Source organism: Misgurnus anguillicaudatus, chromosome 12 (genome assembly GCF_027580225.2).
Source record: "Misgurnus anguillicaudatus chromosome 12, ASM2758022v2, whole genome shotgun sequence".
Taxonomy (NCBI): Eukaryota; Metazoa; Chordata; class Actinopteri; order Cypriniformes; family Cobitidae; genus Misgurnus; species Misgurnus anguillicaudatus.
The window spans coordinates 9,435,532-9,457,483 of NC_073348.2; the positions used below are offsets into that span (position 1 = coordinate 9,435,532).

A 21,952-nucleotide genomic window follows, 5' to 3' on the forward strand; every position below is an offset into this window, starting at 1 on the left:
AGCTGAGAGGTGCCACAAGTTGGTTGACTCCATGCCACACAGATGTCAAGCAGTTTTAAAAAACTGTGGTCATACAACTAAATATTAGTTTAGTGATCCACAGGATTGCTAAATTCCAGAAAAAAAAATGTTTGTACAAAATAGTTTTGAGTTTGTACAGTCAAAGGTAGACACTGCTATTTTTTTGAACACACCCCTTTCAACTAATTGCCCAATTGCACAGCCTTAAGAGCGTGTATATCATGAATGCTGGGTCTTGTTTGTTTTCTGAGAATCTACTGAACCTACTGGTAACTTGTTTGCCACGTAGCAATAAAAAAATATACTAAAAACCTTGATTATTCTGGTTAGTCACATTGAACTGCTATTATTTTGAACAATACTGTATGTGCCTTTTGGGGTGGGGATTCTTCTCTGCTGAATACAGTACGGAAAAGATCACGGTCTGTTTTAAAGAGGTGCCATTTCGCAACGTACTTATGCTGACACAAACGGCGCACTTTGGAACAGGGGCAGTGCCATGTGTTTAATTTGGTGTTGTAAACAACGATGACACGCCCCAACCAGCTATAATAGGAGACATTTGGCTCAAAAACAGAAATGAACTTTTTTGTTTGAGGGCTGCCGATTGAGGTTTCAACAGAAAGTGGTACACTGCTGGAAACAGCAAGCTGTTGACGAGCAAGGCATATGTTTTTCTTCTCGTCACCAAACCATTTGGCTCTCACCATTTCTGTTAAAACTTGAAAATCACTGCAGCATGTTGTGCATTTCTCCAAGGGTACTGCTGAACCTTTCTGGATCGTTATATGGTTCTATAATTGAAATGAAAACATTTAAAGAATTTCTAAAAGTCAGAAAATGTAAAAAAACCCTCATAAAATACGACGTCAAAAACAATTTAAAAATCACAAATATGAAAACGTAACTTAACAAATCAATCTAATTGCAAAATAATTAACGTGATCAAGTGCCTTCGTCATAATGCCCACTCGCAAAATACTTAACTTAGAGACATTTTGTATAACTTATAACTTAAGTGTTAATGCAAAAACAAACAATTAAATATAGCTGCAAGCAGCAACTCGGGGCCAAGCACCTTCAGCGCAATAATGAGCACCCAAAGCAAGCACTGCAAGCTCACAAAACACAGCAAGCTCACAAATCACAGCAAGCTCACAAAGCACAGCAAGCACACAAAGCACAGCAAGCTCACCAAAGCACACAAAGCACAGCCAGCACACAAAGCACAGCAGGCACACAAAGCACACAAAGCACAGCAAGCTCACAAAGCACAGCAAGCTCACAAGGCACAGCAAGCATACAAAGCACAGCAAGCTCACAGAGCACAGCAAGCTCACATAGCACATCAAGCTCACAAAGCACAGCAAGCTCACAAAGCATAGCAAGCACACAAAGCACAGTAAGCTCACAAAACACAGCAAGCACACAAAGCACATCAAACACACAAAGCACAGCAAGCTCAAAAAGCACACCAAGCACAGCAAGCTGACAAAGCACAGCAAGCTCACCAAGCACAGCAAGCTCAGAAAGCACAGCAAGCTCACAAAGCACAGCAAGCACACAAAGCACATTAAGCTCACAAAGCACAGCAAGCACACAAAGCACAGCAAGCTCACAAAGCACAGCAAGCTCACAAAGCACAGCAAGCTCACAAAGCACAGCAAGCATACAAAGCACACCAAGCATAGCAAGCACACCAAGCACAGCAAGCACATAAAGCACAGTAAGATCACAAAGCACAGCAAGCACACAAAGCAGAGCAAGCTCACAAAGCACAGCGAGCACCATACAGCGCATTGAACATGCAAGGCGCAGTAATCACAGAGCAGAACCACCACAATGCAGAGCAACAACAGCAAACATGGCAAAAATAGAGCATGTGTAAACTACAGACAGGTTGAGAGGAATTGATGAGGAAGAACAAAACTTTAATAGAAAAACCTAATACATGCCTCAGGCGGGGTTCAAACCCAAGAACTCAGAATCTCAATGAATCTGATTTCCTAGATGCGCCACTCGGTTGACACAGGTCATGGGGCAGCAGAAAAGAGATTAGAGAGCTGCAAGGATTGACATGTCAATCACCAAAGGTGCAGAAATGACACAGCAGAAGCACAAATAACAGAAATACAATGTACATGAGCTCAAGTGAGATTGAAGACAAAGAAGATCATTCTGCAAGCACACAAAGCACAGCAAGCACACAAAGCACTCAAGCTCACAAAGCACAATAAGCACACAAAGCACAGCAAGCACACAAAACACAGCAAGCTCACAAAGCACAGCAAACACCCAAAGCACAGCAAGCTCACAAAGCACAGCCAGCACACAAAGCACAGCCAGCTCACAAAACACAGCAAGCTCACAAAGCACAGCAAGCACACAAAGCACAGCAAGCACACAAAGCACACAAAGCACTCAAGCTCACAAAGCACAGTAAGCACACAAAGCACAGCAAGCACACCAAACACAGCAAGCTCACAAAGCACAGCAAACACCCAAAGCACAGCAAGCTCACAAAGCACAGCCAGCACAGAAAGCACAGCAAGCCACAAAGCACAGCAAGCACACAAAGCACTCAAGCACAGAAAGCACAGCAAGCACACAACACACAGCAAGCTCACAAAGCACTGCAAACTCTCAAAGCACAGCAAGCACACAAAGCACAGCAAGCTCACAAACCACAACAAGCCCACAAAGCACAGCAAGCACACAAAGCAGAGCAAGCTCACAAAGCACAGCCAGCACACAAAGCACAGCAAACTCCCAAAGCACAGCAAGCACACAAAGCACAGCAAGCCCACAAAGTACAGCAAGTACTCAAAGCACAGCAAGCACACAAAGAACATCAAGCACCCAAAGCACAGCAAGAAACATACAACGTATCAATCACCCAGGGCGCATTGAGCACCCAAGGTGCATCAAGAATACAAGGCGCTGCAAAGAACCCAAAGCGTAGCAATCACAGAGCAGAACCACTGCAGTGCCGAGAAGCAACCGAAATTATGGCAAAAACAGAACATATGTGAACTACAGACAGGTCGAGAAGAATAGGTGAGAAAGAACAAAATGTAATAGAAGAGATAAACAATTGCCTCAGGCAGGATTCGAACCCAAGAACTCAGAATCTCTTTTCGGTTGCCTTACTCACCACACCACTCAGTTGACACAGTTCAAGGGACAGCAGAAAAGAGATTACAGAGATGCAGGATTGATATATGCCAATTACCAAAGATGTAGAAATGACACCGCAGAGCAGAAATAACAGAAATACGATGTATATGAGAATCAAAAAGCTCAAGTGAGATTGAAGACAAGAAAACATTCTGTAGAGCAACGCTATGAAATGTAATATACAGTAATTAACTATGACAAATAGACAACATCACAGGCACGATCAACTTTACAGAGGTATTTCTCAAAAAACTGCCTAGGTGCCAGAAAAATCTGTTCAGTCATTCCTGTGCGGATTGCTCCAAACATTATACGAGCAGAACCTGGCATAAAATAAACAAAATTTGTAAAAGGAGTAGTGAAAAGATCATTTACCATATGCCTTACAATAACACATGAATAGAATGTTGGAAAATGACAAATGAGGTATCGTTGCAATCGGCATCAACCAGTGAATACAATTTCACAAAGAAAATTAATATCAGACAAAGTATTCAGAAGTTATAGGCAGTTCTATAAGAACTGTTATTGTTTATAACCCCTAGGTGGCGCCGTACTCTGACTTCCCAGGTACCTTCAGGGCATCATGCTGAAGCTCCCTACCTATTTTTTTGCCGATATAGCCAATACTTCAAACGTTATAGCAATTTATGACTAATTTCAAAATGGCAGAAAAGCGGTCCGGTCAATCCCGGCATAATACACACCCACAGATGCGGCATGAGCCAAGGAATCCATAGACACCACAATCATCATTTTCTGACAAACAATTCAGTAGTTATGGGCAAAAATAGCCTTTTTTCATATCTCATGACCCATAGGTGGCGCTGTCACCAGATTTGGCATGGTCCCCCAGTTTATGGTTGACATGAAGTGTACCAATTTTCATTTCGATTGATCAAATAATGATCGAGATACAGTTTCAAAACCATTTTTGCGTCAACCTCGTTAAGTTTGTGCATTTATTACTTTTAAACAAAGATAAATATCAAAATTCTGTTCAGTCATTTCTATGCGGCTCACTCCAAAGATCACCTGTGCCAAATTTCATAACAATTGCACCAAATTTGAAGGAGGAGTAGCGAAAACACGAAATACTGTACATTTCAAAATGGCTGCTACTGTAATGGGTGGAGTCTTACTGTAAGGTATTAAAAACAATAAGCATGAGGAGCACAATCACGTGTACTAAGTAGAATTTTCATAGATCAAACGGATCTGCAGTTATAACCATTTGAACATTGAATTTTTGTACTGCTGGTGGCGCTATAGAGTTAATGCTAGAGACCCCATTTTTGGCCACCTGACTATTTATGACCACCACTACAACTGTGCCAAATTTCATCATTTTCCTACGTACGGTTCATAGGGCTGCCATAGACACCAATGGCTAAGAAGAAGAAAAAAGTACAATTACAATAGGTGTCTCAGCACCTTCGGTGCTTGACCCCTAAATACACAACACCAAAGCATTTTTTACCGTGTTCTGTTCTTCCGCCATGATGATCATATGGTGATTTTATTAACTTTTATAAACTCCTCTCGCGCCACGATTAACCTCTCACAGATTACCTACTAACCCTGCAAGTTAGCTTACGATGGGCCTGTATGGGCATAGTCTAAGGGCCCCGCACAGGTTTGCTCATTGGCAAAACAATGCCCCCTTAGCGCTGGCCCTGCATGGGCAGCCCTCAATTAGCCCCCAGGAAGCCCTCATATAGCAAAACCCCCAGTTAAATGAACACTGCTGGATGTATATATTGTCTCAATCTTACAGAGTATTAAAAAGTAACAATGAAGCAGAATTAAAAGCGCTGTTATCCTCTCTCTCACCATCTCTGTCTGAAATCTAAAATTGCATTATATCTTACTTGTAGAGTCATTTTCTTACTTTAGGTTGAGATTTTGTTTCATCAAGTCACCATTATTGTGATCAGTGTTTGAGTTAAATTTGACTCTTGACTCTTGCCTTGTTCAGTCTTTTGATTGCTATAACTTTGTGTGTTTAAGACATGTTTGTTGTGACAGCATGCGATCCTTTGGTGGTGGTCAGTTCAGTAAATGAAGTCTAAACATCATCATATAAAAACTTGTGTATTAATTTATTGTTTGTACACTTATCAGAAGGATCTTTCTCTGACAATGTGATACTATAGTATGAGATCCAGCTCTCTCTTAGCAGTTTGTCTTTCTGAAGAATTTTGAAACACTGACACTTAAAATTAACTGCTGTATAATGTAGACACACAAATATCAAGAATCAGAGTATGAATCACAATGATGGTGACAATAAAATGAAAAGCTTCATGCTGCAATGCATGCTGGGTATCAACAAATTACAAATCTTATCCAGGACTCCCAGAATGCACTGCGGCATAATTAAATAATGACCTTTTTTACCATTTTCTTTGTCACCATTGTTGAGATTCATACTCTGATTCTTGATGTCTGTGCATCTACGTTGTCCAGTGGTTAATGTTTATGTGCACACTATCAAAATCCTTCAGAATAATAAACTGCTATGAGAGTTTTGGACCTTACACTGTAGTATTTCATTATTAACAGAAAATGATGCTTCTGATGAGGGGGGAAAACTATTTTAATAAATCTATTTATTAAATGATTATGTTTGACAATGTTTATGTATCAACCATCAATATTTAATTGGACAATTTTTTGGCGCCACGGTCTTCTTTATCTGTTGTTTTATGGCGATTTGCAAACCAACGGAAATGCGCATTACCGCCACCTACTGATGTGGAGTTTGCCCACTTCCGCCCTCAGATTGTCAGTCTGGCGCTGTCAGTCTCAGACTGTCATGACGTATGCTTCTGCGCGTCTGCAGTTGGTCCTATCTCAAACCATTTGCTTTTACAAAAAAATTAAGATCATCAGAGATAATGTTTTGAAATTTTCTGAAGTATGTTCCAAAAATACACAATGGGACGTGACGCTCTGAAAAACAGATGTATAAACATATGATTAAAATAAAAGCAAAAATGTACATTAAACTTATGTGTTTAATTTCTTTAGTTTAATTTCGTATTTCTTCTCTAGATGCCCTTATTAAAATTATATACCTAAAAGAACATTTAATTAAACAGACATAGAGAGGTTTGTCATTGCCAAAAAACAGCTTTATTTTGAAAGGGTATTTACTGCATATTATTAAAATGAGTGTGACATACACCTATATTGTATGTCCAATGCAACATTTTATACTTTGACAAAGAAGCTTTATTTTTGGAAGGGGGGTATTAACTGGGCATTGCTAATTTACTCATCTGCCTGAATTCTACCCCCCCCCATTTCTTCTTTCTGTATACCCAAATATGTATTCAAATGAGTTTTATATACACCTACATAACCAATACTGTATGTCCAATGCAACATTTGATACTATAACAAAGAAGCTTTATTTTTGGAATGGGGGTATTAACTGGGCACTGCTATTTTACTCATCTGCCTGAATTCTACCCCCTCATTTCTTCTATCTGTATACCCAAATATGTATTCAAATGAGTTTGATATACACCTACATCACCAAAACTGTATGTCCAATGCAACATTTTATACTAAAACAAAGAAAGCTTTATTTTTTTAGGGGGGTATTAACTGGGCACTGCTATTTTACTCATCAGCTTGAATCTTAATTTATATAAAGTTTGAATTTAGTGTTTTTATTAGCAGTCTACTTATTAGCCTGGTGCCATTAAATCATTATTACTTAGTGACAAAATAGAGACTCAGCTGATTATGGATAAGTGTCTTGTGTTTTGTTGTTGATTTATAACATAATAGATTGTATAATAATAATAATTGGTTTCTTAGATGTAATATTTAAGTGTTGCACAAACGTATTTAAATGTTAAGACATTTAATTTGTGTTCTTAGATGTGTAGGGTGCTGATCTTTTAAGAATATTTTTTAACAAGAAATCTATCTTATCTTATTGGCTGATAATCTTCATCATGCATATGTCATGGTAAAAGAAATGGTGGATGGTTTTTAATTGTTGCTTTAATAAAATAATTAAAAAAAATTGTGCCTTTCTCAGAAACACATACATTTCTTCATGTTGTTTCAACAGCCAGGACAAAAAAAATGTGTTGATGCCAAAAAACCTTGGATGTCATTTGCACACATGACTGGTGGTACCAACGACTGCAGCAGTCACAGGCAACCTGAAATTAAGCAAAGGTAAAAAGTTTTTTTACAAGGAACATGATAGACAACATAGCCTTTTGTGGTACTTACATTATTCACTTGATTCTAATTGAAGTGGTAGATGTGTCTTATAAAACATGTGAGTTATAACACACAACTGGGGCAGTTTCCCGGGCAGGGATTAGACTAGTCCTAGAATAAAATAAATGTAAGAGCTGTCCAAACTGAAAACAACTTGCACTGACATATCTTAAAATACATCAGTGCCCTTTGTTTTGCCTCAAAACGCACACAAGTAATGGTTTTGTAAGGCATGTTTGTTAAAACTAGTTATATTTCCTCATTAAACTAAGGCCTAGTCCTGGTTTAAACTAATCCCTGTCCGGGAAACCACCCCACTGTGTTTTCAGCTTATTAAACTAATAATTGAATTTCTGCTTAAATGGATCACTGGAGTGCCTTGGAACGTACAGCAACATTTTAACAGAAACAGGAAGTCAGTACGGAACTATCAAGTAACAGCTGCATTTGAGAGCCTTTGTTTTACTGAAGAAACGTAACATGTTGAGGTTGTACATGCAATGAGATTGTAGTGACTTGGATTAATAAGTGAAATTTAAAACCCAATGTACATTGACCTACAATGAACAATAGACCCCTTCAAGGTTTGTAAACATTGAATGACTATCGGGTGCGCACGCAGCACGGGGTCGAACTGTTCATACCATTTAGGCTTTATAATTTAATCTAACAGTGCTGAAAAATGATGACTTACCTCAAATACAGTGAGCACTACAAACACAAGCCTCTTTGATCTTTGCATTGTCCCAGTCTGCACGTTAATTGCTTGCAGACGCAAATGTTGTATTTTTTTGTTTTTGAGTTTCAGCATGAATCGCGAAAACTTAACGGAAGACCTGGTGCGATTTTCACAGCCCACGACGTAAGTAGGCATTTTTGACGATACCGAATAATACGCAACCCAATCTGCTGTAATGACTTTTCTGACCCCGACATGCGCAGTGGGAACAGCCTGTGACGTGAACCGTGAAGGGGTCTATTTATGATCATTCAGTAAGTTTACATTTGTAAACATATGCACCTTAATTTTATTGGATAAATGTAACTAGTTTAGGCTGTACATGTAATGAAAGTGAAGTTACTTGGATTAAAAATGTAATGCGAGTTGTGTGCCCTAACCCCGCCTACTGCTCGTGGTTGGTTTTGATTCACTTAACCCCGTGGGGTCCAAAAACGCGGGGCCGCATTTTGACGTGTTTTTTCCTTATCATGGCAGAATCAACTTAAAATACTCCATCATTAATAATCATACACTTACGTGTTTGACATCATTTGAAACGGTAAAGGGTCTTCTTTAATATGTGTTCATTCACAATAACAACAGATCTTTGTGTTTTTGTCAAATAAAGAAAATAAACAGGGTGTCCATCCAGACATTTCTGTCTCCGCCAGCTGTCTCTCAAAACACGTTACAAAAATCAATTGAAACTCCGCGATTACTCGTCACACAAGCTTGACACACACATCCAAAAAAACCCCCGAAATGTCTACTTTTAAACAAGCTAAATATAATCGAAAACAAATATTGCCTGTTTATGTAATCTGCATTGAAGTAAAGAGAGTACCGTTTTTCCTGGCTGACTTCATTATCTTTAATTTGGTCACGCCCACAGCTGTTGACATGGTAATGAAGACACGAGCTGTTCAACCATAACAAGCAAAGCGTAAAGTTTGATCAGATTTAAAGACTTTTTACCGCATGTTTGGATTATAAACTTTATTCACACACGTGAGGAATATCTTCATTTATGTCTGGACATTGAGGAAGAGAAGCATTTATCTTTAACGTTACCTAAGAAGAACAATGGAGAACGCACTGCTGGATTAGAAGTAAGTAACGTTAACAGTTAATTTATACCATTTATATTTGCTATCATGTAACTTAATATGCTCATGGCTTGTGCAGTTCAGCCTACATACAGTTACGTTAAGCAACCTTAGCAGACTACACGCTTCGGATTGAAAAAGTTTCGCATTGTTTACAAACGGACGCGATCTCACGTAATGGCGGATTTCACTGTTGCATGCTGTAACAGTGTTAAACACAGTTATTCACTTATATCCTTCGTGGAAACTTTCAGTAAGCCTGCACTGCTGTATCTTTTAAGTGTGTGCTGTAATATGATTCCATGTTTACATGCTTATTTACAAACGAGTACGCGTGACCTCCCATAATGGCGGATATCTGTAATGTTGTACAGTGTTAAGACACAGTTATTCACTTTCGTATCTGTCATGGCAACTTTGAGTAAATGCTGCACTGCGGGATTTGCTGTAAAATGATTCCATATTGTTTACATGCAAGGTAATTCCATACATTGCGCTTTACACGCGACACCGTTTTTATGAGCGCTGCGTTACACGGAGACGCGAGCTTGCGCACATGCGGTGTGTTTTTAAAGTTCATACGCGCATACAGAAACACGTTTAAAACAGAAGCTAGACGATAAGGGGATGGGCATCTGAAAACAGTCATCTGAAAACAGCTTTTTATATTAAGTGCTGCAAATGTTTATCTGAGATTAAGTTTATGTACAAGATAGTATATGAATGTAACTTAGTATCAGTGACATTTACCCATCAGTTATATAAGTAAGGGTATTTCTGTGGACAATTTATGCTAACAGCTGTTTATAACTCTCTTAGAGGTCTGCATCTCTCTCATCAGCACAAAACTATGAAGTGGAAAAACACTTTTTGGACATAAAGTTATATGGTAACATGAGCCACATGAAGTTTACAGCTCTGTTGTGTATCAGTTTCTTAGTTTATACAAAGTTTTAGGAATAGGGTATGTTTCCAAATAAACTTAAAATGTCCTACTAACCATCATTTCTATTTTGATTATATTGTTAACTTAATAAACCTCAAACAAACATGTATACATTTGTCCTCACATTCTTTACTGTAGTTCCCTCCTGCCTCATTATGCAGCTCTTTATGCAGCTCATTATGCGAGCCTTTGTTTGCTTGCTGTCAATCAATCCTTCTCGCATACGGCCACTCTAAACAAAAAGTGTCTTACAATTTCTAAATCAATACATTGTTTTATGTGAATAAGTAGGCATAGTGATTGTCACATCATTTTATAATTATTTTTTTTGGGTCATTTTGCCTTTATTGATAGACAGTAGATTTTAGAGACTACAGGGAAGTAGAGGGTGGAGAGAGGGGTATGGGATCGGCAAAGGACCTCGAGCCGGGATTCGAACTCGGGTCGCCGGAAGTGCGTTTGCACCATATGTCGGAGCGCTGCCCACTACACCATTAGCTCCGACATTGTCACATCATTTTAAAGAAAAAACTCTAGACTACTAGATTATGTTTAGGAAAGTCTTGTTAAAACATGTTTAGTATGGGTTTTGTGGACTTATATCAGTGACTTAAAAATTTTGCTTTTTTAAAAACCACGCATAAACATTTTTCTTTCAAAAATACAAACATGTACATACATGTAGCTCATATAATATTTTAGCCCAGTTTGCGCTGAACGCAGTGGTATGAGACACTTCCCATTATTATGTTTTAAAGCAACTGAAAAAAGACCAAATGTAAGAGCATGTCAGAACCTCTGAGAGTGTCCCAAAATGGTCGGACCCCAGAGGGTTAAAGTCTCTACAAGTTAGACAGATTCTCACAAAGTCCTCCAGATAAACAAGATAGCAAACTATCTCCATTTACATATTTCTTATTTGCTGGATGATCAATTTGGATCATTCTTATACTGTTAAGGTGATATTCCTTAGCTGTTACCCTGAGGTAAATGAGGGAGAAGTCATCTGACACATACACACAGACAGTCCACGTGAAGGTGACCAAAACTCACACCACCTCTAGTGTCTTGTGTATGGCATACTACACAAGTGGTGCACCATGTAAAGATCACCACATATATTGGTGCCCCATGTAAGGCCCACTACAAAAACATATGAAAGACTGACTTTCTCTTACTTAGAAAATTGCCACAACAACATACTAACAAGCTGATGAGTTGAATCACGTGCTATGCAGTATATAGGATACATCTAAAACATTCTGGGAAGAGGTACGAGAAACAGTTGAGAAACACTATCCCAGCAAACATGCCCATGCGGGCCCACTGTGGGTATGCTGTGGGACACTGTGGGCAGGGCAAACCCACACCAAACCCCAAATGGGCCCCATGCGGGTAAGCCCATGTGGGGCCCACAGTAGTTTGCCCTTTGGGGGCCCTACATGGGTTTACTAGGGGCAAGCCCACTGTGGGCTTGCCCATAGTAAACCCACACAGGCCCCATATGGGCCAGCCCATGCGGGCCCCGTATGACTTTGCCCTTTTGGGCCCCATGAGGGTTTTTTTGTGGGCCAACCCACTGTGGGCTTGCCCACAGAAAAACCCAAACAGGGCCCATATGGGCCAGCCCATGCGGGCCCCGTATGACTTTGCCCTTTTGGGCCCCATGAGGGTTTTTTTGTGGGCCAACCCACTGTGGGCTTGCCCACAGAAAAACCCAAACAGGGCCCATATGGGCCAGCCCATGCGGGCCCCGTATGACTTTGCCCTTTTGGGCCCCATGAGGGGTTTTTTGTGGGCCAACCCACTGTGGGCTTGCCCACAGAAAAACCCAAACAGGGCCCATATGGGCTAGCCCATGCGGGCCCTCTATTACTTTGCCCTTTTGCGCCCCATGAGTTTTTTTGTGGGCCATCCCACTGTGGGCTTGCCCACAAAAAAACCCACACAAGCCCCATATTTTCTAGCTAGCCCCAATTATTTTGCCATTTATTCTTGGATCCCTCACATCCAAGTCACCCCATTTTGAACTTTTGCCATCTGGCCGGCGCTTCAGAGCCGCGAATACCAGAACAGTAAGGCACAAAAACAGTTTCTTCCCCCAGGCAATCTACCTCATGAACAGTTAAATGTTCCCCACTCATGCTTATGCAAAAAAAGTGCTATATCCTTATATTTTATTTGTTACCCCTCCATTCTACATCCCTGCATCTTATTTAATCCTATTAAATTGTCATTTATAGCACAATTGTTTACACACCTATTTATTTGCCTACAATTTTTGTCTGTGTGTTGGTGTCTTTGTGTACTGGAAGCTTATGTCACTAAAACAAATTCCTTGTATGTGCAAGCATTCTTGGCAAAGCTCTTTCTGATTCTGATTTCTGATTCATTTATCATATAGTAATAATATTTTTTTTCATATTTGAATGATTAAAATAAGTATAATTATTATTAAATTATTAAAATAATTATCATTGGTTGTTATTATCTTAGCAGATCATTTCCTTTTGATGTTAATTGTTGTTGTTAAATCAAAAACAGTTACTACACTTGCTATAATAAAACCATTTTTATACATTTTTATGAAGGTCTGTCCATTTAGAACAAAATGTGCATGCATGTTTATGTAGAAATAATTGAACACACACCCGGATAAGGATCTTAAAAGCTATGCTTTAAAGCACAACATTTCTGTTAATTTTAATACAATAAAAAATATTTAATGTTAAACAAGTTCTAATTTTCAGTCCGTCTGAACGCAGTGCTTCGCTATGAGAAACACTTTCTTTACCATTTTTATTGTGTTTTAACATGTTGTCTTTTGTCATGTGTTATTAGGCATGTTTGTCGAACTTCGACTTCATGAAGCGCTGCGAGAACCCACATTATATGTTGATGACGTAAACGTATCGCGAGACTGAGTCAAGAAATTACACGTAGAGGTCTAATTTCGAACCGCTCTCGCGGTACATTGACGTCATCAACATGTCAGCGCCGCATGAGGTCGAACACACCTATTATTTGCGGGCACGCGCCTCCATCCTCGTGAGTTCAAAAACTGAATTTAACCGATGTTTACCTCAGACGACAGTTTTCGTTTCTGTGATAAATTCTGAGGTAAGTTTTCCTTAAATCCTGGTTACTTCATTAAAATAAGTTCACAGTAATGTTCATTTTGTTGTTAGTAATTTGATATGACTAAAATATTATGAACTTTAATGTTTACTGTTGATTTAAGCTGTTTGTTTGGCTGACCTCGTGATGTAGCTATGAGCTAATGTAGAGCAGATCTTTTATTTGTCTTTAGTTCTATAAAATGTGTTATCCTCGTTCTTAAATGTATTTTACATTGTTTAGTTAATTATTACGCAGGTTATTTCAATGTAGGGTTTTTACGCGTAAATAATAAGGTTATAACGTAACTTACAGTACGGGAACACAGTTTACAGTAGAAGAATTTAAACAGAAGCCATCAATTCTGCATTAATAACTATTGTACTTTCATGTTCACTTTTCTTTCAGCTAAGTTTCTTGTTGTGTTTGATCTTTTCCATTGGCTGAAGAGTAAGTATTACTTTGTTTGTATTTGCACCTAAAATAAATGGGTCAGAATAAGTGCTCAAAACGCTCTCCTCAATACAATGGATAAATAAAAAATATAACTACAAAATATTAACTACCTATTAAATAGTCAGAGCTCACTTTGACTTGATGTACACCTCAGTCCCATATCATGTATTAAAAGATGCATATAAGTTAGTTTTAATAAAAAATGTTTTTCTGTCATCATTTCATATTTTATTGTGCTCAAGGTCAGAACACAGCTCATTCACCTAAATCAAATAGTGACTCGCTGGTTAATATCCATCAGCTTTCTGCAATAAAATCCTAAAGATGTACCATTAAACAAAGACAATTATAAGATCATCCATTTGGATCCAGTTAAAGCAATAAAACCTACTTGAAATACTTGGTAAGAAAAACTAGTGATGTATACATTGTATAAATTATAGTATCTTAGCACTTATCTTATTATTGCCACCTTAAAGCTCACATAAAACACCACACACTGTTTCTGCTAATGTTAAAGGAGTAGTTCATTCAAAAATGGTCCCCATTGACTTGACCATAGTAATTTTTCCTACTATGAAAATTCAATGGGCCCCATTTTAAGAATGGACTTCTCCTTTAATCTTATATACCTATAGAGTAGTATTGCATCCTTCAAATATATAAAGACCTTTTAGTTTTATCAGACTTATAAAGGACAGATCAGCTGTACGGATTCTTTAGGCATAAATCCGGGCGGGAGCAAATGTAAGTCCCTTTGCTTACATTTACAAGTATACATTTACTTATATATGCTACTACACCAATGTTATCTTGCACTGAACGATTTCTTATATATATATATATATATATATATAGCTTAGACTTTAAACTGTTAAGCGCCGCCGTCCCGAATACGGGACACCTAAGTTTACATTAATATTGTTGATGTATATTTTAATCTATCACTAAAAACTATATATCGTTGCAAAGGTCTAAGCCTCCAGAATAGACATTTCAACAGTGTTTTATAAAGTAAATTATGTAGGGAGAGTAATTGATTCATTTATGAAGAGAGTGTGCCTCAAAACATTTATTTTCTGCTAAATGTCACTGTCCCACCAGCAGGACGCCTACACTTACTTCAATGTTTGCATATGAATTCTTATCTAATCATGACAAACTGTATATTGTTTGAAAGCTTCAAGAGTGTAGATTTAACTCAATAGGGTGGGGTGACACTTAAAACGTTAAGCACATAATAACTAGGTCTCAAATCAAGCAATTGAAGTATTTTAATAATTGGGGCTAAAAACAATGTTAAAATGTAGAAAACCCCTTTTATAATTAGTTTCCTACTTGGATTAATCATGATTGACTTTTTGTAAAAAAAAAAACTTGTTTAAATGTTGATGTTTATATTGTTTTTTATGTTTTCACTTAGATGCTGTGACAAAAAAAGCAACCAGGACACCACATCTGCAGTGACAGAGAGCAGGATGGGGGAGGAATCAGAAGGACCAGAAGATAATATCAACTGGTGCCCCTGAGGAGATTCACATTGTTCTGTTTCTTTTGTTTAGTAATAAGTGGTTTTATGTGATTTTGTAAAATAAAAGAAATTCAGTATTCAATCCACATGTTTTGCACATAATTTTCTATATTTTACTTCCGTGTATTTACAGCCAGGGTGCCTACTGTATTTATTGCCCAATGTGCTCACACGTTGCCCACAGTTAGCCCAAACTTTGCCCAGTGTGCCCACATTAAATCCACACTTTGTCCACAGTAAGCCCACACTTTGTCCACAGTAAGCCCACACTTTGCCCAGTGTACCCACAGTTAGCCCACAGTTAGCCCACACTTTGCTCAATGTGCTCACAGTTAGCCCACACTTTGCCCAATGTGCCCACAGTTAGGCCCACAGTTATCCCACACTTTGCCCAATGTGCCCACAGTTAGCCCAATGTGTCCACAGTAAGCCCCACACTTTGCCCAATGTGCCCACAGAAAGCCCACACTTTGCTCAATGTGCCCAAGGAAAGCCCACACTTTGCTCAATGTGCCCACAGTTAGCCCACACTTTACCCAATGTGCCCACAGTAAACCCACACTTTGCCCACACTTTACCCAATGTGCCCACAGTTAGCCCACACTTTACCCAATGTGCCCACAGTAAACCCACACTTTGCCCACACTTTACCCAATGTGCCCACAGTAAGCCCACACTTTGCCCACAGTTAGCCCACACTTTACCCAATGTGCCCACAGTAAACCCACACTTTGCCCACAGTTAGCCCACACTTTACCCAATGTGCCCACAGTAAACCCACACTTTGCCCACAGTTAGCCCGCACTTTGCCCAATGTGCCCACAGTAAGCCCACACTTTACCCAATGTGCCCACAGTAAGCCCACACTTTGCCCACAGTTAGCTCACGCTTTGCCCAATGTGCCCACAGTAAGCCCACATCCAGCCCACACTTTGGGCTGTCCCACTGGGGCCCCATTGTGGCCCCATAGTGTGGGGCCCACACGTGCCCCGCATTTCACGCCGGTAGTGGGGCCCACAGGGGCAGCCCGCTGTGGGCCCCAATTTTTTGCCCACAGTGGCCCCACCTGGGGCCCAATGGGACATGTTTGCTGGGATTATGACATTATCAACTAAACAGTTAGTAACTACATACCCAGTTATTATCACCACTTTTCTCCCCACAGACATGGCAATGTTGGCTCAGGTCATCTAAAAAAAAAAACAAAATAAAAAGTGAGAATGAGACAAAAGCTGTAACTCAGGGGATTTCAAACTGTTTGTTGGGACCAAAGTACCTTTGGGGAAGTCACAGCACTCATCTTTTTTACATGAATATTGACAGATAATCTAGAAAAGTCACAAAATCTTATTGCACTGAGATGAAGGTCACAATTTTTTTTAACTTAAGAAAAGTGGCTTGGGGATCATTTTGACCACAAGGGACTTAAAAGGGTTAATTTCATGTATAATCGAAGTTTAGTGTTAATTTAGTGTATTGTTTCGGGTTTTATCATATATCATAAATCCTTTCGATGCATGTGCAGCAGGCACTTTTCTGGCAAGACACATGATGCACATAGGTTCACATGATCCAACAAATACAAATTTTGAATAAGCGCCCCTCGGAAGAGAAGTCACTGGCCGCCACTAATCCTATAATCTAAGCAGACTGTCAAGACAGTAAAAAATTAAACAATTAAACACTAGGCTTCTCTGAAATACTTTGCAAATACATAACACTTACCACTGTTTTGGAGATGAGTGACAGCTATTTCTTTTCTTAGCTCTTCTACTCCTTCCATTGTGTTGAGAAACACAATTGGTTCTTCTCGGAGTACAAATTCAGCAAACTAAAAAAAGTAATAAAAGAAACAATTTTACAAAGAGAAATGTGACATTATCAGAATAAATATGCAGAATATAAATATAGTAAATTCTTTGTGTTTTCCAAGACCATATTTTATGGCATTGATAGTTTAGATCAGTGGTTCTCAACTCCAGTCCTCGGGCCCCTTCTGAGTATTGTTTTTGGTTTCAATGTGTTCTTATAGACGGTTTCAGTAGTAACAACATAAACAAGCGGCTGTCGCGGCCCGCAGTAACTTCCGGTAAATTTTTGACGAGGCATTTGTTCAAGAGATCAGTTTAGCAACTAGTTAGGCCATTAAAAAAACGAAAACAGAAGTAAGGTTCGGATCCAGACGTGTATCACGTGCGTCTAATGAAACCGTCTATATGAAACACCTGAATCCACTCATCAGGCTCCTGCCAAAATGTTTGAAATGTTTCCTTAAATAACACACTAACAAGCGGATGAACTGAATCAGATGTTTTATCTATGGAGACATCTAAAATGTTGTGGGGGGGCAAGGACTGGAATTGAGAACCACTGGTTTAGAATAATGAGGTGAACAAGCTATTTAACATCACTTACTTTCAAGGCAAAGACATCAGATGATGTGCCATCTTGTTGTTTTGGGTGAGGAAGTGTATCACAAGACCACCTTGAAAAATTGCATCCCTTGTGACGCATAAAAGCCCTTAACTCATTCACCGCCATTGACGAGTTATCTCATCAATTATGAGTTAATATTTAACTAACAAATATGCCTTTCTGGACGAATTTCAAAGTGAAAGTGTAATACCGCTTTTATCCACTAGACCGCCAATTTATCAAAAACGGAAGTTAAAATGATTTGATGATTTATTTGAACTGCCTTTATGTTTGATAGTCATTCTGAGTCTGATCTCTAACATAAATTCCTTTACAAAAACGCATTTTTTTAAGCTTTTTGCTCAAAATGGAAAAAGTAAATATATAATGAAACGTTTTTTCCCCATTTTGTTTGTTTGTTTGTTTGTTTGTTGTTTGTTTGAAAGCAGAGGGTGTGTTCTTTAATTTGATATAATTTGTATGTTTATATATTTATAGAAGATAATTTTTCCTGCAAGGAATTTTGTGAAACTTTTGTTAAAATCACAAAAATGCAGGTGGGCAACTTTTCTCAAAAAGGCTGGCGGTGAATGAGTTAAAGGATAAAAATATCATGTTTGTCAAACTAAAACAACTAATTTTACCATAGAAAATATACATTTCAAATACAAAAAGCACATTTTTATAAATGTGACCTGATCCAGCAAAATGAGTCACAGTGACCCAAATTTCAAAATTGAGATTTTGGTATCGATGAAAAGAGGAGATCATAAGCTTTCAAATGATATCCTAGTCAAAGTCATACCTTGAATGGTTTTAAAGATATAGACATTTGAATTAAGGTTGTCTGTCCTCTTTTTCCAACTGAAAACCTGAGAAAAACGCCTTTAAAGTTTTTTGTAGATATCTTTCAAAATCCATTGCATTTTTAAAGGGATAAACGATTTATTTTACAGCTTAGTTTGACCAAAGACATTAATATAAATGTCATTACAGTAAACCAGGAAACTAGCTTATAAATCAAACAGAATGATGTTTATTGAAAATGTGAAGTAACGGTTTCTGTGATGGTTGGGGTTTGAGTTAGGGGAAGGGAATAGAACATTACGTCTATGGAATGTCCCCACAAAACAATGTGTGTGTGTTTGTGTGTGTGTGTGTGTGTGTGTGTACCTGGTAATTATCACGTTGTGGGGACCAATTGTCCCCACAAAGATAGGAATACCAGTGTTTTTGTGACCTTGTGGGGACATTTTGATGTCCCCATGAGGAAACAAGCTTATAAATCAAACGGAATGATGTTTCTTGAAAATGTGAAGTAGTGGAAGGGTTTCTGTGATGGTTGGGGTTAGGGAATGGGGTAGGTTAGGGGAATATAATATACAGTTTGTACGGTATAAAATGCATTACGTCTATGGAATGTCCCCACAAAACATGGAAACCAGTGTGTGTGTGTGTGTGCGCGCGCGTTCGCGTGTGAGAGAAATTGAGAGGCTGAGAGACAAGCAAAAAGAAAACAATAATGCTTGCCTATGCAATCATATCTTTGTGTAGGTTAGTTGACAATAACAGTGTAACCAATTCTAAAAGGAGTTAAATAGGAGAGGAGAGTGCTGTGAGTATGACAGTATGACAGGAGGATGGCTGGACCAGTCGCGTGCCCCGGGGTTTCCCATTGACAAATGATCAGCCTTTATGAAGATTTCTGATTGGCTCTAAAACAAAGTGTAACACCATATTTGGAGAGATTGGAGACGTTTCAGGGGATCCCCCGAACTGCTCGGGGGTGACGAGAGGATTTGAGAAAAGCAATGTTCTTTCCAGCGAATTTAGTAAAACTGTTTCAACTTTAATAGTCATTTAAACACCTTTACTCAATTATTTGGACTACGAAACTTTGGGAGATTATTTTTTAATGTCTGTTCTTTGATATTAGCTAAAAATATTTTTTTTGATAATTTCATTGTTTTTCCACATTATCGGCTCATATCTTAAAACGGAACGTTGCGACTTCCGACTCATTTCGCCAGAGCGGGTCACAAATGAACAAATACCTTGTTACATCCTGGCATCGTTTCATATTCGATGAACTTTCTCCCATAGGATCAAGAAACAAGGCCCTCCTTTGAGATGTCAGCATAACCTTTTAAAGTTTTAAACATAGAAACATCATAATACAAAGCTAAACACGCAAATCAATTATTTAACATCTTTAGGAATGTGTTTCTGTGTCAAACTATAATCTGATTGGCACATTCCCCAGAACCTTTTGTATACTCTGCTTGCCTGCTGGACTACTTTCTAGCTGATTTTTTGCTGAATGTTAACTTTAAAATAACCCAGCATTTTTTTCAGGCTGTTAAATTTAAAATACTGCTACAATATGTCTTCAATATTTTTTTTCTTTGATCTAACATTAATCTGTTTCCAATTCTAAACTATCTGTATATGTGTGCATTTATTTTTAATACATTTGATACAAGACTTTCTTATTACGCATACCAATGCTGTTTGTACACATTCTGTTTGTTGTTTATGTTCATATAGTGGAATCCCTATTAACTTGAGTAAAACATTAATATCCTAGTTTATTGATGTTCTCAGCCAATATTTATTGGACAAGTCGGCCAGATCAGCTGGAATCAGAAGATTCTTTTAAAAGGTCCTGTTTTTCCTGATCCCATTTCCAAACTTTAGTTAGTGTGTAATGTTGCTTTAAGAGCATAAATAATACCTGTAAAATGATAAAGCTCAAAGTTCACTGACAGGTGATATATTTTCTTTATCATAAGTCCCCTTTCAAAGCCTACAGTGAACGGCAGGTGTTGTTTCAAAATCCGACTCCCTGCCAGAATCTGACTCCCCCTCGCGTGAACGCGCTTGACGCAGCTCGATGATTCTGGTGCGATTGTTTCAGTTTCCGTCTATCTACTAAGCTGTTTTAAATCATTGTTTACCTTAAATTGATTTTGATTAAATTACATACTTGAATTTTTTTTAAACGGGCAAAACAGTCCTGTTCCATGCAGAAAGATCTAATTTGACATTTATTTCCATTGTGTTATAATTTTATTTAATGAAGTTTATTTAACTAAGTTCGGGAGGAGCATGGTCATGTGATCCAACCAATCAGTGCAAAGAGGTGCCTATAAATGGCAGTCCCTCACCTCTGTCCCGTGACAGATTTTTTGCAGCATCTCTCCTCCACCCCATCTCTCTCATCTAGATTCATTCATCACCAGGGGCGGACTGGCCATCGGGAGTTCCGGGAGCAATCCCGAACGGCCGGTCCATTTCAGGCCGAACCGGCCGGAGGTCAAAAAGTTTTTTTTTTTTAATGCCTAACCAGGCGCTCAGCTGCAGCGGAACGTGTCTGTTTCAGACCGGGCCAAACCAATTCTTCAAATCTTGAGGGGGGATAAGAGCGCCCCCTCCCAACTTGGACTGATCCTCGTTTTTCCTCACATCCGATTGGCTCAAAGGCGCCGATCAAAAGAGGCAGCTAAATGCGCCAAATTAACAGACCTTTTTCGCAGTTAAAACGACGCTCTGGCAGGAAGTGCAGATGAGGAAGGACCAGCAGCATGGACAGGTCAGGTGCACAATTAGTGATGCATCTATTATACACTGAAATCATTTATATTTGCATTTAAATATAGGCATATATAAGCGCGAATACAACCCCGACAGGCTTATCAGGACCCCACGCAAAGCGGAGCTTGAATCAGCCTTACGGGGTTTTGTTCGCTATAAGAACCGCCTCGCTCTACATTATCCCGCTTATGAAATTGATGAAATAGACTGCGTGCACATTTTGGCAACAGAAGTGGTGTTGTTCCCCAGTGGTTTTAACGTGTTAGCAACTCAGTAAGTTTATCAAAACAGTTTCCCAGCATCAAAATGTCTGGTAATTGCGTTTGGTTGCACTAATAATATACTTTATATTTGGCCATCTGCTAACGTCTTCTATTCACTCCACTATAGTACACGGATCTGGTAGCTGTGTTGAAAAACTTGATAAAGTCAACTTTTAAATATAACTTTCTCTGTCTGTGTTGCTTCACTGCTGATTCTTTCCATACTTCCATTGCCAACATGCGCGTTCATACGTTTCCACGTCATCATTGTGTTCAAACAGTAAAATGGTCTAAGGAATCCCTGTATGTCTGTATATTAGCTGTTAAGGTCACTGATGGAGAGAGACAGGTTGATGA

The 21,952-nt window shown here is 38.8% G+C and overlaps 1 protein-coding gene and 1 long non-coding RNA gene across 3 annotated transcripts; one reads left to right on the plus strand and one right to left on the minus strand.

The window, feature by feature from the left end:
* Positions 1 to 7,200: 7,200 nt before the first annotated feature.
* Positions 7,201 to 20,728, minus strand: LOC129445862 (uncharacterized). Of its 2 annotated transcripts, none has more exons than XM_073874724.1 (4): positions 19,793 to 20,728; positions 17,049 to 17,154; positions 16,458 to 16,513; positions 7,201 to 7,382 (listed from the first exon to the last, which is right to left on the minus strand). In XM_073874724.1, exons 1-4 carry the CDS (start codon positions 19,808 to 19,810, stop codon positions 7,272 to 7,274), a joined length of 291 nt encoding a protein of 96 aa, XP_073730825.1. In that variant the 5' UTR covers positions 19,811 to 20,728; the 3' UTR covers positions 7,201 to 7,271. The 2 variants fall into 2 exon arrangements, with proteins under 2 accessions (XP_073730825.1, XP_055062836.2); XM_055206861.2 differs by having other exon boundaries at positions 17,739 to 20,728.
* On the plus strand, positions 13,188 to 15,405 carry LOC129455186 (uncharacterized). Its single transcript, XR_012372451.1, has 2 exons — positions 13,188 to 13,786; positions 15,216 to 15,405. It is a non-coding gene; the product is annotated as an uncharacterized lncRNA (long non-coding RNA).
* Positions 20,729 to 21,952: the final 1,224 nt, after the last annotated feature.

Excerpts from the sequence above, each read along its gene's own strand:
- LOC129445862 (XM_055206861.2), bottom strand. The coding sequence starts at position 17,864 with ATGGCGGTGAATGAGTTAAGGGCTTTTATGCGTCACAAGGGATGCAAT. Across the intron at positions 17,155-17,738 it reads CTGATGTCTTTGCCTTGAAA|TTTGCTGAATTTGTACTCCG; the intron begins GTAAGTGATGTT and ends TACTTTTTTTAG. Across the intron at positions 7,383-16,457 it reads AAAGTGGTGATAATAACTGG|GTTGCCTGTGACTGCTGCAG; the intron begins GTATGTAGTTAC and ends GCTTAATTTCAG.